Below are 20070 nucleotides of genomic sequence, written 5' to 3' on the forward strand. Positions count from 1 at the left end.
AAGCAACACCAGGGATTAATCACCATGCTCTAAGAGTGAAAGCTTTAAGCAATGCTTTGGTCAAAAGGGCTAATGGCTGAGACTAATAGCCACTGATTTGTGGAGGAGGGGAAAGCAGGCAGCATGGGATAGACATGAAGGAAAACTAATCTGTCGCAAAAAAGAAAAAAAATCAGCTCTCCCAAGGTGCTAAGGAGTTAAGTAGTGAACCGACTGAAACGCAAAATTCAGCCACACTCCGTGAACAATTAATGAAGCAGCCTTAATTATAAAGTCAAGGTGTTTCTCATGAAGGCTGTGTTGGCTTAAATGCATTGGCGTTATAATTAAAAGTTTCTTCCTTTTACGCTCAACAAAGTGTACTCAAAATCTTCCTTTTGTGTTCATTGGCTTGGGACACGCATTCAGGGGAGCCGAGAGAGATTTTCATACAGTATCTCCCTGTAATTACACCTCTGCAATGCCTATCTTATTTCAGTCCTGCTACAACAAGCACTTTTTTCCCCCTCCCTCCCATTCTGAAAACATTGATTTAAATCAGGATATTTTAAGATTCAATGGAGTGATATTCATAACCACACACCGTCAATATGTAAAAATATGTAAAGGTATAGGTGTTGGGAATCTGTGCATTCATAATCACTCAACTCAGCAAAAATATTATATTCTTATTCGTATTATTACCGTGACTATTTTAAACTGTCCCTGTGCCTACAATGACATGCACAGTGAAGGCTGCAGCCTGCAGGTGTCAAATAGTGACATGATGTGAATGTGAGCACAGTGCCATCATGTGGAGGATAAAGACACCGCAGTCACGCCACATAGCTGAATAACAGTGTCTCTGGCCGAGTAAAGAAGAGAGTTTCTGAGGCATTTTCAACAAGAAATGCTTGTTGTTTACTTGCAAAGACAGTGTACAGCCTAGACGGCTCTTTTATATTTTTCAGACAGACACGAGCACCGACGTGTACCCACCCCATACACATACATGCATTATCACACAAACATGCACACATGGATGCCCACACACCTTGCTGCGTGTTGGTTGTTTGCTCTCTGTATCAGACTGGTCATCATAGCTCTCAAATTCACTGGAACTCCAGCCGTTGTCTGCGTCCAAATGGCCAACATCTCGCTGAACATCTTCATAGATCATATCTACTAAAACACACGAATATACAGTATACACACATGCACGCATGTACTGTACATGAACGCACGCACATTTAGTAGCTGTAGCTGATACTCTAATGAACAATGCTGAACAAAATACAAAGTGAGCAGGTATCGATTCAGCAACTTGCTTAAGGGCACCTCAACAAGACACACAAGCACGAACATAAGCAGCACATACACTTCCAGGCAACACTTTGACTTTAAGTAGAAGATCCATCGAACATAAAACAATACCTTCAGTTCAATTACAATACAAAAGTATCCATGTTTGAGATCACTCTGAGATCCTTTGGCAAATGGCGGATCAATGACAGACTAATGCACATAAGTTACACAAATGGCTTTTTTGCCCTTGTGAAATATCCAATTGATTTGACTTTAAAAAGGGCTCTTATCTCTGATAGATTGATAATGGATCAGCACAATTAATGCTGATCCAACCACTCACAGAGAAATGTGTTGTAAGCGGTTTCCAGAGCAGACAAGGCCCCTATGCACCATGCTTCTTCTTTGAACTAACACAGTGGTTCTCAACCAGTGGTCCGGGGACCACCAGTGGTCCTTGAGGGGGTTCCAGGTGGTCCCCAGCTAAATGATGGAGAGTTGGTAACCAAATGGACCCTTATAGATCTTTAACTCTTGAGAGTGTAAAATGAAACCAAATGGACCCGTTTCATTTTACTCTGTCAAGAGTTAAATTATTGTTAATCATCTGCATTACTTAATTTACAAGAAGTCTTACACAATAAGAGAATGTAGAAGATTGTATTTTTGATCAACGTTTGCCTGTTGTCTCTCCTATGGTACCACATCAATACAGCATGGAATTGTGGACAAAATCGTATCCAATGGTAACAAAATAGTCTGAGAGGCAAAATCTCATCAAATGGTGGTCCATGGCTGAATAAATAATGGACCTTGAGATGAAAAGGGTTGAAACCCACTTCACACACACACAGTCCCCGCACCCACCCACCACTTGCACTGACCTTCCTCAGGAGAATGTGGGTCCTCACTGGGTACATCATCATAGATCACGTCAGGACTGTCTGTCTGGGGCTCAGCCTCCACCTTGCATATCCCTGGCACAGAAAATAAAATACATTGCTTTTTAATATAGTCTAGAGAACGACGGATACTGTCCTTTGCTACAAAGTGACTACTATCTCCCTCAAATCCTACGCCCCCCAGTCAGTATAAAATATTATAATCGTCCGTCTACCTATCTATCTGTCTATCTGTTACAGTATGTGTAGCTATCTGTAGGACAAGAAATGAAAACATGTCAAAACTAGGCAGCCTGAGTCCTTTTGGCAAAGCGGAATAGATAAAAAAGATTCTTGATATTACTGTACACCCTCTAGTTGGAACTTTACCCAGCATGCGTACATTTACATTCTCACTGCATCGCTATAGTGTTTAAAAGTCTACTCCTCTCCACCACTTCAGGGAGATAGTCGACTCTCAGGTATATTGCTGTAATGGTTTTACGTGAGCCGGCGCATCATTGTATCCACCTTGTTTGAGGTATTGACCTGTTCTATCTCCACACTCTGCAGGATTTGTCATTAACTGCTTTGAGAGTGTTTCTGCCTAATTTGGCTCAGTGAGCTTTATTGATTTGGTTTTAAACTGTGATTTGTCTGCAACACTTTCTTCTAAGCCCCCCACCGACTGGCAACAATCACTGTTTTCAATTAACCTGACAGGAGATGTGTATTCTGCTATGGATTAGTCAACAGCAATCAACTAAACTTCTAATAAATAACCTTGGATACAATCCATGAGATGAACAAAGAGCAAATCTTCCTCTACAAAAGAGGATTACTTTCACAAATGTTGTTAATATCTCTCTCTTTCTCCCCATTACTCTGTCTTTTCTACATTCCCCTGTATTTAGAATAAGAAAGGGAACAACTGGATTTGAACTATCTCCCAAATTATCAGCATATCAGCAAATAAACGGACTAGGCCCTCTTAAAAATACAGCCTGCATCAGAAGTTCCTCACAATAGCACAACACTTATACGGAGGGAAATGACAATGCACGGCCTTTATTTAAAAGTCTCAGCAGTTGGCCTTGTGCCACCAGAAAATCATTGGCAGAATATTGTGTGTGGTGTTGTTGATGCAAGCATATTGTGCAATTAATATCACAAAATCTAATCCGAATGCAAAATGGCCATATCAGAGGTATGAAACGCTGTGGATGCTTGTTATAACAAATAATACTCCATAATTCATAACGATTCATGAACACTTGGCCCAGTGGTAACACAATGGTTAACTGAATAAAACAACTGAGGGCTGCAGGCTTATAGTATATAAACACTTCAATATAATACAAGCATGGAGGCTAGCAATGAGCTCCACCCACACATGTACATCCATTCTCACCCTGATGTTCTAAACACATTATTACATGAAGAAAGCAGCTTTGCCATGTTTTTCATGAAAGTGATTCCGTTAGCTAGTGTTCAGTTGTTCAGTCCAATACTGTACAGTATTAAAAATGTCCTTCTGTATCCATGTTAGTGTAATCTTGTTATGCTCCGTATATTTTATTTATGAGACACAGTACAAATATGATTTTAGTTACATGCTTATTATAAGCATCACACTGGGGGGGGAATAAATTACACAGCACGCACACACACACACACGCACACGCACACGCACACGCACACACACACGCACACGCAAGCACGCACGCACGCACGCACACGCATGCACACACACACACGCACACACACCCCTTATTAAGAATGTAAGGCTTCATACATGACACGTCAAGAAAGTCAAGGGCGGGGTGTAGTTGAGGTGCATCTTTCTGTGAATTTAAATTATTAGCCTATTATGTGATAACAAATTATCATATTATTATAAACACCAGCCAAGAGGGCACCCAAGTCTGAGGGTAAAGGGCAGGGGACCAAAACCATCCTGGAGTCTACCCTCCATGGGTCTACTTGAATAAACCTCACTGTAGTCATGGACATGGTAGTGGTGTCAATAATATCAAAATAGCAGTATTCTATAATACTAAATAATATATTAATATAATATATTGGTGGTAATATAGCAGCAGTAGTAGTAATAGAAGTAGTAAACTAGTAGTGCTAGCAGTAGTAGCGTAGAATACGTCTTTAATGTCTCTGAGGGTCAACAATAATAGATTATGCAACTAAGCAATAGTGGCCGAGCCTCAATAAAGCTAACTAACTAGAAAGATGTGCTCAGTGGAGCGCAAATCTTGCCACTGTTATTGTTGCTGCATCACACTGTTGTGTTGGCGACAATCATGCGTGAGTGGCATCTCTCTAACGTGCAGGTGGTAGGTGCACAGACGCACATATTATAGGTGCACAGTCTCTCTGTGTGTCTCTTTGTCTGTGTCCGGTGCGCATGCATGCATATGCACATGTCATGGGTGAACAGAGTATGCTGTCACGTTCAGCACGTTGGTGCTCACTTTCAATAATTGGCGTCCTCGGCCTGCGAATTATTATACTAACACACTGATGTCTGAGCGACAGACTAAAGGCCTTTGCAGACAGGGTCCGGACGATATCATTTTGAAATCGAACACATGGTTCTCTATGACCTCATGCACACCTACTCCTAAATTGTCGTCCTGCAAGTGGCTGCGGCCACAAGTTTGTTTGTTTTTTAATTGACCCCAGTTCGATTTGTCGACTGACCAACAAGAAATCAGTTCATTTACATGATATTTGACCAATGCCATATCAAACACAAAAAAATTGCTTCTGACGGCTCATTGTGTTTCTTTCTGAGCACCCTATGCTCCTCTACAGTATGACAATGATAACATAGCGAATACAAAGATACGACAACATAAGATATTTACAATATAGATCCCCATCACATATTTAAACAAGAGCATTGACAATCTTTTAGATCTCGATTACATAATGGCATCTGGCTCATCTGGCATATTAAAACTGCATGTGGGCTGCACAAGACATTCGGGATCGCTGGAATATTTTCCTGGAGAGTGACGTCTCCCAACTTGGTATAAGCTTATACTGCATCATAATTTGGAACCTCAGTGAGAAACCCAATGCTCAAATGCTATATTTGCCAGCTCAGGTGCTCTCGTTGGGGGTTTATTGGACCTGAGTGGACTGCGGGAGATCGGGGAGTAGGTCACATCCCACACTGCAGCCACCTTCCATTAATGTTTGAAACATTAAATCAGTAAAAAACAAATCACTCCATAAATGTTCAGGTAATTTGTGAGGCCATCATTTCCAGGCTGTCCTGTAGAAGCATAATTTCCAGGCTGTCCTGTATAAGCCATGCCAGGGAAAGTGACAGACATTATTCAGTGTATGTATGTGCCATACAATTAAAACATATATAATGGGGGGACCTGTGACTGTTGTTATTTTCCCGGGAAAGTGAGAGATTTTTGGGGGGGAATACGCTCGGCATTGCACACCAAATTCGATGTGTTTTAATCGTGCAACAAGCGTAAAAAATGCAACAAGCTCTGTCTGCAAAGGCCTTTACTAAGTGACCAACACTGCCATCCTATACTACACATTCTCACTCTCAAGTAGTACTACAGTGGTGACGGCTTGGGACATTTGACCATATAGTGCAACATTTGACGTGATGAGAATGGTGACCATACACCACAACATTGGGATACCCATGTACCTGTCAAAATCAAGTCCACAATCACAACACCAGAGGCAGCTCCACTGATCATGTCAAACTCAGATTTGGCACAAACAAGGGAATGAACTCGTTCTCATGCTAGGCAACAAAAATGTGGAATGCCCTACCAAAAGGAGAAAAGGTGTGTAAAATCCTACTCACTTTCAAAACTGCCCTAAAAAAACACCTTCAAGAGGCTGCAATTCCAAACTAGCCCCTGTCAAAGTCTTAACCTAACCCGCCCTCAATCAATCACCTCCATCCCAATAATCCTGGAATGCCAATTTCAAACTCAACTAGTAGAGAGGCCCGCCAAAAAAAACTGTTAAAAAAGCAAAGTCCACTTCAGCTGACTCAGCGCCGTTTGAATTGCATACCGATCGTAGATCATCATGTCCCCCATCCGTCAACATGCGACGTTGCGGGCGTCCCCTCAGGTCAAATGTTGCTGTATGGTCAAACCTGTCCCCAGTCATCACCCGTTTGATGGCACTGGTGTGAGAATGTATGTGACCTATAGCACACCACTTAAGGCTAAAGAGGGATTATAAATACTTATTTCAAGAACTTGTAGCCAACAAGTGTTAGTCGGCGAGTTTAACAGTTAACAATCCATCCGGGGAGCATGAAGGTGGACAGCTAATTCAATGGCAATCCAGGCAGTAGTTTTCAAGATACTGCATCTTGTTTGGGAACAGGCGGATGGAGAGACAAATTACTATTGCCATCCCAAAAACCCAGTAGGCTACAACAGTGTTTGTATTTGTTGATGACATGTATTATTTTGTTAATTTTGTATGCCATGTTGATTCATTGAATACTTAGGACCACGATGGAAACAAGTCACCAGGACTTTTTTGTGTTATCCTTTTAGCTTTAATGTCTTACTGTACCATGTGCTGTTTACATTGCTGCCTAATAAAGTATTCAATCAATCAATCCAGAATAAGGTCTAACATTAAAAAAATAGTAAAATGAGTGTTAAATAACTCTGTTCTGATTGTAGTCATTGCTAAAGAATGTTTGTTCAGTAACATGTCTCCCTGTCTCTCCAGCTCTTCATAAACAGGAAATGCATTTTCAGGTCGGGATACCAATTTCATCCAATCAGGAGAGAGAACTCATACAGGAAGTGATGACACAAAGAAATGACACAATTAGAACTGGAAAAATAATTTAAACTGATAAATGGGTACTCTCTCCTGATTGTTTGACATTTTGCAACCCACCATGAATGTTCTGTTTATTAACATGTAACTTAACAAACAATCTATAGACCCCTTAACACATTCCATGCCAGAGTTTAATCTCATAATGTACTCACCAGTGCCAGCGTTTTATTGTTGTTTTTTTGTTTTTATCATGTCGCCACAGACCTCGCTAAATAAGTTAAAAGTGCGCGTTCATTTGGTTCTAAACACACAGCGGATCCGTGAGAAACGTCCATACACGCTAAACAGTGATCAGCGAGGAGAAAAACAACAAACCGAGAAAATCGAGTTTTAAACAGGATCCCAGACAGGAAGCGGATACGATCGAAAAAAACGGAACCCGAATAATTCCGTTTCCGACCGGAAACCGGAAACGGAAATGGATCAAAAAAATTCGGAAAGTGCACCTTGGGCGATTACAATGGGAATCGGCGGTTCGCGTAGATCTACGCGACTGGCACGCTGCGGCTTTAAATAGGTTCGCGTAGATCTACGCGATTGGCATTCAATGTGTTAACAGACGACGTCATACTGATAAGAACCAGTATGCGCGCGCAGGCCGGCACCAAATGAAACCCATTCTGTCATGTCTCGCTAGGACGCGCCTCACTAACAAACACACAAGAGGAGGTTGAATGAACTGGAACCAGAGCACCCCGAAACAATATGTTGGGAATTGATTGCATTAAACAATCACCTGTGCGTCCAGTCTCAATGTTGGTAAACAATTAATTGGTCTATAGCAATGATTACGTTATCGGAATATAGTTGTGTAACCTTAACACAAAACTTGGTTTTGACCAAAAAACCCTACCTTAAAAATACCACATGTTTTGTGACTTGTCACTACAGTAGCTTGTGTTTACCAACTTCACAAGCATTTGTTCATAAAAGCAATAGCTGCTGCTTAATACTTTTCATTGGTTAAATATTTATAAACTCCAGACTTAAGTACTTCCACTTTCAAAATGTTTCAACAATCTACAAGCTGTCAACACATCGCATCATGACGTGTTGTGAGCTTGTAGATCAGCTACTTTTGCGCGACACTTTTGTATGAGGAAGTAGGGCATTAATTTAATAAAGGAAAAAAAACATTAAAAGTTGAAACTACATATCGTATGGAGATACGAGGTTTCTGCCCGACAGTAACAATCTGTCTATGAATGGAAGCGGCTGGAACTCACTAAAAGGAGAGAATCCATAAGAACAGACCTGTGTGCATTCACAGTAGCTGAAGTATAAGCAGCAGCAGTAGCAGTAGAAGGTACAGTAAAAAAGATATATACATATATTTAGAAGAAAAGCAGTCACACACTCAAAGCCTCAATGTGGTATATTATCACAAGACAACATTTCAACCTGTCTTCAGAGCATTTTTCCTCAACTACTGCATCTTTCCTTGTGGTCGGCACTACTGAGTCCTCAACATTGATGTGTGTTCCCTTTTCCTTTTGCTGCAGTAATAAGATTTGCCATTTGTAATAATTTAATAATAATTTAAACAATACACACACTGCTTTCACCGTAACAACCTAGGCCTATGTGTGAGTGTAGAGAAGTAGGACATGGGGAAATATCATGCAGCACAGCAGAATTCCTTTGCAAGTCTGTTTACTGAGCCACCGTCAAATAACGACGCCTTTGCTGACTGAGTCGAAATCCAAAAGCAATTTTGCTTCATGGAAATAGTCCTCTATTGATCCTCATCCTGAATTAATTGGATTCATGTCATGTCCATGTGGAAATCAAATCATGGTGGAGGTTGTGAGCATGTAGGGTGTGCGTATATGGGAGTGTGTATATCCTTGTGTATATTTGTGCAGTTGCACATGCACCTGTGTGTGTGTCTGAGCATGTCTGTGTGCGCATTTTCATAGACGCACATACATGTTAGCGTGTGCGCCTGGGTGTCCTCATATTCATGGAATATGCTGCCTTTTTCTTCACAGGAATCATTGAAGTGCTATAAGATAATGACAATAAGAGTGTAATAAGGTTTTCTTGACACTTTTGATGAAGCTCAAATAAACTAGCCTCGCCAAGCAAATACAAGCTGTACTGTAGATCAAATATCTGTGTGACTATAAATTTATTGAACTCTCCGACCGGCGGATTTCTCCTGGAACTCCATGTATATGTTTTAACCACTTAAAAGGGATAGTTCACCCCAAAATGACTTTTTTTCTATGATTAGTCACCCCATGGAGACTTGAATTCATGGATTTTTTTTTTCCTTTTTTCGCATTCCTAAGCCAATAATTTGATGACCGGTAGCGGTTCCGGTAGGAGACACAAAGAGTCTCCTTTGTGTCTCCTACCGGAACCACTGCCTACCGGTCCGCTGGTCATCAAACTATTGGCCTAGGAATGCGACAAAAATAAGAAAATATCCTTGAATGCAAGTCTCCATGGGGTGACTAATCGATAGAAAAAAAGTAATTCTTTAAACTCTTTTTACCATCTATACCAGCTCAGTGGCCATGTGGAGTGTCCGCCCTGAGATTGGGAGGTTGGGGTTCGATTCCCCAGCCGGGTCATTCCAAAGACCAATGCCTCCCTGCTTGGCACTCAGTCAGCATCAAGGGTTGGATTGGGGGTAAGTCCCTGTGGCATACTGGCGTCATTGCACATCAAGCCGCCACAAGGCTCGGCAAGGCTTACTAAACCCTCTATACTTACTGAGTTGATCGGTGTCTGATCTGTACTCTTTTTTTCCCTTGTTGCTCAGATCAAGTGGTTAATAAGTCATGGTACCACGGCAAGAGTATGTTTCATCAGTTTTGAGAGTTTCAAGAGTATGTTACATCAGTTTGGGGCTGAAATAGAGACCTGTGAGCTCTTACAATATGCAAATCATACTGTAACGTTCGGATGTGTACCTTCAGAGGAATGGTTCTCCTTGGCTGTATCTCTGCTGCACTCGTCAGAATCCTCTCTCTTCTCCGCAGCGGTTGCAGGGGCCCCAGAAGGAAACTTGTCTCCTATAGAGGGTGAGGTTGAGGTGCCAAGCTCAACTCCTGCCGCTGCTGTTGTTACTGGTTCTGAGACCCTGGTGACCAAACAACGGCAAAGTTAAAACTGATACAGCGCAGGCTGTGTGCCTCATTAAAAGTATTTTTTTTGTGAATGGAAAGGGTGGATACTGTGAGTATGTGTTTGCATGCTTGAGCAAGGGGGAAGTATTCACACCCACAACTCCTACAATCCACTTAAAGTCTGACAGGAGCCATATTGGCACTGCAGTAGGAAAACCTCAAATTCAACTTCCCTGGAATTTAGGGTGGGAAATTAAGCTATCACATGCCTGCTTGCCCCTTTGACCATGATTCAAGTCTTGTTCCCTTCACTCTTGTTTTTCCCTGTGGTTTAATACACGTGGACTTGTTTACTCTCATTCTGCTTCAGTGTGCCTGCTATTGGGTCCAATCTGTACAGCATTCTGACACGACTCATTTTCAGACTCACAACCATACCTTTTTTAATAATAAAAAAATCACACCCAGTGTGAAGTGGGCGGTGTGGTCACAGTGGTCATCACAGTGATGGAAGTTCACTTAAATAAAAGTTATATTGTGGACCAACCATTGTACACGCCTAACTTAAAAAAACCCATAAATGTGTTTTTTTTTAAGTGCATAGTCCTATTTATAGGGCTATGCACATGTGTCATGTTTCACTAGCCAATCACAGTCCTGAATAGACTGTGATTGGCCAATCACGGTGCAGGGTTAGGGGGGTACAATGGTGGCCAATCACAGCGCAGGGTTGGGAGGGGTACAATGGGTGGGGGGGGTACAATGGTGGCCAATCACAGTGCAGCGAATGTCGATGTCCAAACCTCACATATAGGGGCGGTTTCACCACCAAAAAAATCACACCCAGTGTGAAGTGAGCGGTGTTATTTAGCAACAACAGTGGTCATCACAGTGATGAAGCTCACTTCTTTTTTGAAGTGCGTAGTGCTATTTATAGGTTATTAATTTCATCATGCGTCTCGCTAGCCAATCACAGTACTGAGCAAAGGGTGTGAATAGAGTCAGCCAATCACAGTACAGCGAAAGACACATTTTCACGACGGTCTTTTCACGACGGTCCCAAACCCACTTATAGGAGTGGCTACACCGCTCAACAGACCCACTTATAGGAGCGGCTACACCGCTCAAAAACATGTAACATGCTTTATTAAAATCTGCTTATTATTCATTATAATCTGCTTATACTGTATAATTACAGTTACACACTCATAAGTATTCCAGTCCATAGGGCTTCATAACAACATTTTAATATTTATAGGTATAGTTATATTTTGGTCACTTACCAACCTTTTCTTTTGGCTAGGATCATAGTGTATTAGAATATCATACAGTAGATGCATTATAGTGTGATTATGACGATGAGCGTTGAATGCTGTTGAGCCCAATTTGTGCTATGTGGTCCTGCACTTTAAAGTTGAGCTTTTAATTTCGTCAATCAATTGTGATTCTGATTATAATTCTAAAGGCAGATACACGCTCCAAATGAATCCATCCACCCACCGAATTCACTTATCCATCTAAGTTCAATATTGATAAGACACCATCATCATACTTCTTTGATGTTTGGTTAGGGTTGACCCCTCCTCCCCCATTGGAGGTGTGGGTGGGTGGAGAGTAAAAACAGCTACGTGGGCTGAGGTGACCACCTCACCGCTTATCACTGCTGCTCAGTGAGGTCATTTTGTAGTAATCCACCCACCCAGTTCGGTGGGTGGATGGATTAATTTGGAGCATGTAGCTGCCTTGAGTGGTAATTGGGTGCTTTAAGTAAAGTGAAACAATAGCATTTAATCTATTAAAGAACAACACACAATGTTGCTGCCTACACCTCCAGGAAAGTCATTAGTTTACTTAAAGCACCCAGTGACCACTTCTAGTGATAGTGAATGACAATATAAGGCATTGGGGCGACAGAGCTTTTGCTTTTGCTGCCCCAACCCTGTGGAATGCACTCCCCAAAACCCAACCCTCCAAACCTTCAAAACCGCCCTCAAAACCCACCTCTTCAATATCGTGTTCCCCAGCTAACTCCACCGCCCCCCCCCCCCTTTATTCTTAATTTCACTGTTGTTATTGATTTTATTCCCCTAATAAAGTTGTTTGTATTTGTTGTTTTCTCATGCTCCCCATTTAAAGCGTCTTTGGGTACTCAGAAAAGCGCTACATAATTGTTTTATATTATTATTATTGTTACAACAGTGATCATGCGTTACCAAAATATTATAATGTAATACAACTATGAGAATTATAATACACTATGATCCTTTAAAAACACGTCAGAGTGACCAGCAATTAAACATTATGATACTTGACCTAAGAAGCAATTATAAAATGCTTTAAAATGTGTTTATAGCATTATAAATATAGATGTGTTTATAACAATAATTATACAGTGTTATAAACACATAATCCATTAGAGACTAAATGATTGATAGTTAGGAACCAAATGGACAGTCGTGCGTCTGCATCCCAGAGAGTACACAAATGAAACCAAATAAGACCCTTACGGTTGTCCCTAATATTCAGAATATGGGGCTTTTATGTGTGTATTTTCTACAGGTATTACCAAAAATTATTGCTGGGGGACCCCAGGGCAACCAAGAATATAGGGTTTAAGTGGTTAATAAATTGTTGCTCAGATCATAGAACACATCTTTAAATGTGACTACGGCAAGAAGGATAAGCTGCAATTTACTGGTCTTCTTTAGAGCCAGATGACTGGTGTTTTCATGTTGCTCTGACAGCATTGACATGCTCTTTGTGGTCCACTTTACATGCTGTGGTGTCACCAGGGACCTCAGCTACATGGTGGTAGTGTAGGTCTCGGCTGCGGCTGACACATACAGATGTAGCAAATTGTTGAAGTTCAATTTGTAATGCCACACTACTGTGACACTTTATTTCAGCTGTCACAACCTACAAGGAGGTGTAGAAACTAGCTAGAGTCAGAGACATTAGCTTGGCTGCCAAATGCAGCCAGTTCCACAACATATACAATATGTATGTCTGAACTATTTTTGCAGCATCAATGCAGGGTTAGTAAATGAATAAGGACTAAGGAAATGGCTGTCTCTGTGCAAAATCAGTGTATTAACCACTTTCAACCTGGCATCCCGTTGTTCGAACAACAATGAAAATAGCTGCTCTACAAGCTCACAACGTGTCGTGATTGTGAGCTTGTACATCAACTATTTTCAACGAGGATCAAAGGAGGTCACGCACATCCACAAAACCATTTAAAAGGCAGGTGCTGAACTTCAAAGGAGACGAAGATAAAAGAAAATAGAATAGTTTGCACACTATAGCTCGCTTCAATGGCTTTATTGGCATCCACCTGAGCATCCACCATTGGCATTGGCATCCACCTGAGTGACTGACGTTTCGAGCACACTGCTCTTCTTCAGAGCAGAATAAAGTAATTGAAGCGAGCTACAGTTTGCAAACTTTTCTATTTTCTTAGATCAGCTATTTTTGCCATGTTTTTTTTTTTTTTTAAGTATAATAGAACGTAAGTAGTATTCAACTTTAACCACTAATACCGTATATACTTTGTTGACCGGTGTCCCCCAGGGGTCTATACTAAGCCCCATACCAGATCTCTGCACTGAAAATAGCAGAGTCTGTCATTTTCTGCAAATGTTTGCCCCAGAATATGGACAATAGGGTTCATGTGGTTAAAAATGTACGCGCTAGGTTCTGTTACAGTATCACACTCCCAGAGTTCAACTGAGGAATCTGCCATGCAGGAGGAGAGGGGGCTACTACTGTAGCTAAAGCAGCACCGAACATCTCATTCAGAGGACCTTGTGTGATAGCAGATGGTACAACAACAGATTCACGCCTACTGCTTGTTACTCAAGAGTTTCTCAACTTGCCCCTGAGAACTGGCAACTCATTACCAGCTTGGTATAATCACCAGTAATTCTAATTCAAAGGAAGCATCCCTGGACCTAGCTATTAAAAGCTCATTCTGACATCACAGGGGGAAATCTTGTTGACACAGCTACATCACATGGCTTCTGTTGACGTTGCCACTGAGGGACAGCTCTCCCCCCAACATGACTGATGATATGGCAGGACGTGAAGTGTAGGCGAGCCCTGTCTACTGTAATTAAATCTATCCTCCCATTAAACACCCCAGCAAGGCTACACAGTGCCAGAAGGAGAAGCAGCCAGTCAAGATGACAGCCATCTATCAAGCACAGATGAGCAGGTCATGCTACACAAAGCACAATAATGTGTGTAAATACAACAGTAGCATTGTATTGAACACCCCCCCCCCTCCCCATCACACACAGGCACCTAACACTTTATATATTATGATTGCAAGCATTATGCAAAAATAAATGTGTGTACACACACACACACACACACACACACACACACACACACTTTGAGTAATGAGTATACAGTATATACATATCTGCATAGTCATATACACTACAGTATATACTGTACATACAGTTATATTTAGAAATAAGACACACACCTTCAAAACCACCTGAAAGTGTACTATGATACAGTATTGAGCTATTTCTATTATCTACTTTCCTTATTGTTATTCTTGAATTAAAATGTTTTGCTATTGTTGTTGCTACAATGTTTATGAACTGAAAATAAAGAATTTGACTCTTGTACTTGACTTGTGGATTGTTACTGTTCCTGTCCTTTTATGACTTGTGGATTGTTACTGTTCCTGTCCTTTTATGGTTGGAGTGAAGAATGATTTATGGTAGCAAACAGTGAGACAGACCAGCAACCAAATAAGTATAGCCCGATTTATACTTTTGTCATACGAGACCAAAAATAGCTGATCTACACACTCACAACGCAACGTATCTGCGACGTGTTGTGAACTTGTAGATTGGCTATTTTCAGCACACGAGTCGACATCGTCATACGACGGAGCACACATTAGACATAAGCCAGAGAGGAAGAGGAATCTATTTCTAGCAGATCAGTTATACACACGCATACACACATGATTGGAATGTATATTTTCGCTTGGATAGAAAATGTATTTGCTCTAGATGCATAGCATTATACATGCATGGCATGCACTGTCAAAGCAGCCACATACAATCTACACATATTCACACACATGGCAGACACCCCCTGGAGCAGTTTTGTGGTTCAGTAACTTGCTCAATGGCACTTTGACAGAGTGCCGTGGATGTAATACCAGCCACCTTCCGGTCACCAGGACACAACTGTAATACACACGCCTGTCAAAGCTGGGGATCGAATCAGCAACGGCTAATGCCACCCCGAGTTTAAAACAATCAGACGCTGTCAAGAATCATGCAATAGTGCACTAAACTGACTTTAAAATGCTTTTCTTAGCCACGTTCAACGTAGTCTCCCTATTTTGGGCATGTGATTATAGGCAAACATTTGTCCAAGTTTTCTAAAATAAGAAAATAGCAGATCTACAAGCTCACAGATGTGACACATGAGCTTGCAGATATGCTATTTACGTTGACAAGCTGGTAGTAGTGTTCTCTCTGGACAAAAGTCCCCCCATATCATGCTCCACTCAGTCTGAAACAAAAACATTAAATTATTTGCAAATGCATATGTGGTTCACATACTATCAGATCCCATTCTCCTCTCAGCTGTACACTAATAAACATTTCAAATCTTCACCCAAATAGCCTTCCCATAGGCTGCAGAAAGAGCCTATGAGGAAGTAGATTTACCACTCGGCCAAAACAATATGATACAGCTGCCATATCTGTTAGACATTGGCTCATTCATTTCAATGCACAGAACAAAAGACATCTCAAACTGGCTTTGATGTCGCTGCGGTACAACACTCTGCACACGGCCGCGGCTTGCTCGCCGAGGTGCACAGTAAGCCCCGCCCGGTAAGCCCCGCCCCGTGAGCAGAGCGTTCGGTTTCTACCGCGGCGACATCAAAGCCTCCCGCTTGCTCCGCCTCGCACCAAAAAACGAATGGTCCTTTTTTCAATCCGTACTGTAACATATAGATCCAGGCACATCTTTTGCACGCCCCCTTCGGAAGTCACGCATGCCTATCAGCCCTGGTGAGTCATACGTATAAGGAGAGAATAATTTTTCAGAGCAAATGACATAGCCTGGGGGCAGAGCACAGCCTGGAGTGTGAAGCTTGCGCCTGAATGCAAATCTATCTATGCCTTCCATCTGTTTCCATTCCCTGAAGCTACAGTGCTTGCAGTGCCAGTTGCCTAGTGCTGCCTGCCCAGATGCATCTTACACCTGACTTAAAGTTTGTTTCCCCTCAGGTCTCTCCTGGCATGGCCTGCTCGTCATAACTGTGTGGACATTGTGCTGACCATACTGGTGGAGCTCTGCATGTCCCTAGGTCATAAAAGTAGCACTCTATCAATAAACAATCGCCCACCACTGGCTCTAACATCAAGTTGCTCCCTGCCATGCACCTGGCCTTAGGTCCCAAAGCCATTCTGCTCATAAGAGATTACCATTAGATAGCACTCAAAGCACTTGGCTCTTGACTTTACAGTGTATCTGCATGTTTTATGGTTGGGCAAATACACGCGGTGGTACGCCTTTACAGAATCTTCTCTTTTTGCTTTCACAGCACAATCAAGACAACATAGGCAAGCACAAAAAAAAAGAATATAAGTAGCATTCTCAACCCTATCGTCAAACAGTGAAAATTGCCTATCTAGCCTACAAGTTGAATTTGTAGATCTTCTATTTTCCTCAAATGTTCACCTATTATGACATGCCCAGCATATGTGGTTAAAATGGCTCTGCAAGACTTCAGACTGAGAAATCGCACAGTCAGAAGAGTAAGGACAGCCTCCCCCTGGTCAGCCAGGGCGCCTGATGGAGGGGAAAGGAACTGGTTGGAATAACGTGTTCCTTCCACGCGCTACGTCTAACCAGGGAACCTCCCCCCTGACGGGTGATAAGAAGCGGCCTGCTTGCTCGACATGCATTGAAGGAGGCATGAGCTTCAGCTTGGGCTCTCCCTAGGCTGGCAGAGGGAGAGTAGCGCCCAGGATTACATAGGCAATTGGCACTTGGTGAAAAAATATGGGTTACAAAATCGTGGGATAAAAATTATAGAAAAAAAAAAAAGAAGAGTAAGGAGTCAAAGACAATAAAGAAGGAATGTGGAAAAAACTAACTAGATATGTGCTATAAAGCAGTACCACGCGTATACACAGTCAAACGTCACAGCTCTTTCAACATGAAACTGAGGCATTCATGGTTGTCATGGCTTTGACATCTTTTTGTATAGTTCCTTTCATGCTGTGGTTCCATGCAATGTGTTTAATGAAAGCTATCTGTCAAAGACCAAAAGTAAATGGTGGCAATTACTATGTCAAGATAGATGCATGCTGTGATACAAAAGCCCATGTTTTTTGTGCTGAAAAGACTAAATGTCCCCCTTATTTCTGGCCAGATTTTTAATGACCAGCAGGAAGTCAATGTACCCCCTTTGACAAAAATGTGAAATGTTCCAATCTGACAGCTTTTGAGTCACAATTCAATACTCCATTGATAGACCTGGGGCAAGTTATTAGTCCATCAATATGATTTGCCAATGCTATCTGACCACTTAACCCTGATCCCCTTTTGAGCATGTCATTTTTGCCAAGAATTTTCACATTTAAAACATGTTTTTAATACATTAAAAAAAAAAAAAAAATAGCAAATCTACAAGTTCACAATGCATGGCAATGTGACGCTATGTGATCTTGTAGATCGGCTATTTCCGCTATTTGTTGTATGTGGTAAAAGCCCTTCCCCTTTTTCTATGAAAGAATTGTTAAAGCCCCCCTTCTAATGTAAAAAATCACACCCAGTGTGAAGTGGGCGGTGTGGCCATCACAGTGATGGAGGCTCACTTAAAAAAAAAGAAGGGGTTTTTGAAGTGCATAGTTCTATTTATAGGTTATTAATGTCATCATGTGTCTCGCTAGCCAATCACAGTGCTGAATAGAGTCAGCCAATAGAGTCAGCCAATCACAGTACAGCTAGGGGTGTACTAATGAGCCAATCACAGTACAGCAAATGTGTACTAATGAGGTGTCCCAACCCCACTTATAGGGGCGGCTACACCGCCCAAAAAATGGTTAAGAATCCATTTTCACAGTCTTAATAAAAAACGTTGATGCCCACAGTACTCCTGGCATGCATCTACTGTATATTGAGGCTGAGTGCCTGCAAACCTGCCCACCCAACCCCCCCCCCCCAGGACACTTTAGCAGAAATCGCTGTTACTACACGATGTGTTGTCACTGCAGTGCTAAGAAAAAGCCTCGGAATTCCACGATAACAATCACAAAACATTTTGGCAATATTATTCTCAAACTGCTGACAGATCTGCCAGGATGTGCTGACACGATTTACACCTTGATGGTGGAAACTGCTATTGATAGCTCTCCTTTAAAAGGCAAGGGTATTGACTAGCCCAGCGTGGAAAAGTGCACTCAGCAGAAATAGCGCTGTAAGAGAAATTGCAGAGACCTCAGACACACACACACACACACACAGACACACACACACGCACACACGCACACACACGCACACACACGCACACACGCGCACACACGCACACTCGCGCGCACATGCACACAAGTACGCACACATGCAAACTCTTAAACACAGACCTGCATCCACATGAACCCCTCTTTTCAGCACAGGAAAGCCCACAGGAATAAAGCCCTATACTCTCCTATCTGTAGAGGTTTCCCAGCACACTTCCCCATGTACTGTAGGGGGCTCAACCTAAATCAGGTGCTACATCACAGGAACCCCCCATAGAGAGACACCTGAATGGTGACACTGCAATTTTTTTTGCAAAACTATCCACAGACATAAATAGCTTTTTTTTATTATTATTCCATTTCAGTATCTCAGTATAATTAATGCCATAGCATTTAGAGAATGACTGGATATGGCTTGAAAGACAATTACTTTTGTGTGATGCATAGCATACTTGTTGTTATAGCATATCTAGCACTTACTATAATAATACATATTATTTTACCACTGGTTAACTCAGGCTTGATATTGATTGAAGGAACTGCCTACACACATTTTAGCAAAAGATGGTTGCCATGTGTATGCAATAATTGTGTGCTGCAGCAGTGACCTCTAACCTGGTTCTGTATATGCTGGCGGTCTCCCATAATAACACACTTGGGGTCAATTCGCTTTCGAATCCAAATGGAAACTGGGACTTAACTAATGGAATAATGATTGAGCCTTCATTCTCAATATTTTCATTAGACATTGTAGAGTGCATTCACTGTACAGCAGGATTTGCATATAACAGACTTTTTAAGGCAAATTAATTATAGTTTTCACTTTGGAAAGAAAGTTTTCTTCCTCACTCCAACTGAATTGAGTGAGCTGAGCCCAACCGTGGGTAATAAACTCTATAGGCAGGCATCGGATTACTGCATGCATAATCAACGATGGAAGAACATTTGAGGTCTCTATGAAAACATCTCAGAAACATCTTTTGTCAATAGATGAATAAAACCTCCTGTGTCAAGATAACAACAATATACTGTAGTAACAGTAATACTGTGTTTGATGTGTTGCTCATACAGCATTATTACGCATACTATGAGTGCAGAACATTGCAAATTTTCATGATTGTAAAGTTTACATACATTATCTACAGTCAAGGTGTGAATATTTCAGTATATACAGTCTTCTGACACTGCCATCATACAAGATAGCATAATGCATAATGTATATTTTTCTGATACAACAGGGTAGGCCTGACCTCGACTAGTCGAATAGTCGACTAATTAGTCGCGGGCGGTCCGAGTCGACTGCGTGTCTCTTAGTCGAGAAAAAAAAAGATATATATATATATTTCTTTTTTTAAGGGCCAATTTTTTTTTTAATTGTTTTATGGCCAAGTCTACACCTGCAACTACACGTAACTTCCACTTTATTCTTCTTATTCCTCGTCTTTGTATTGTTTG

The 20070-nt window shown here is 41.5% G+C and overlaps 1 protein-coding gene across 3 annotated transcripts in view; it reads right to left on the minus strand.

Annotated features, from left to right (window-relative positions):
* arhgef10la (Rho guanine nucleotide exchange factor (GEF) 10-like a) overlaps nucleotides 1-20070 on the minus strand; it is a 186157-nt gene that overhangs the window by 151310 nt on the left and 14777 nt on the right. For 2 of the 3 annotated variants that reach the window (XM_080423026.1, XM_080423024.1), the window contains exons 4-6: nucleotides 9956-10125; nucleotides 2169-2261; nucleotides 1034-1164 (exon numbers count right to left, since the gene is read on the minus strand). In XM_080423026.1, the coding sequence (XP_080279152.1) occupies nucleotides 1034-1164; nucleotides 2169-2261; nucleotides 9956-10125 (394 nt within the window). The remainder of the gene's footprint in view (nucleotides 1-1033; nucleotides 1165-2168; nucleotides 2262-9955; nucleotides 10126-20070) is intronic. The other variant, XM_080423025.1, reaches the window with a different exon arrangement.

Source organism: Gymnoscopelus braueri (genome assembly GCF_963280865.1).
Source record: "Gymnoscopelus braueri genome assembly, chromosome: 3".
NCBI classification, from domain to species: domain Eukaryota; kingdom Metazoa; phylum Chordata; class Actinopteri; order Myctophiformes; family Myctophidae; genus Gymnoscopelus; species Gymnoscopelus braueri.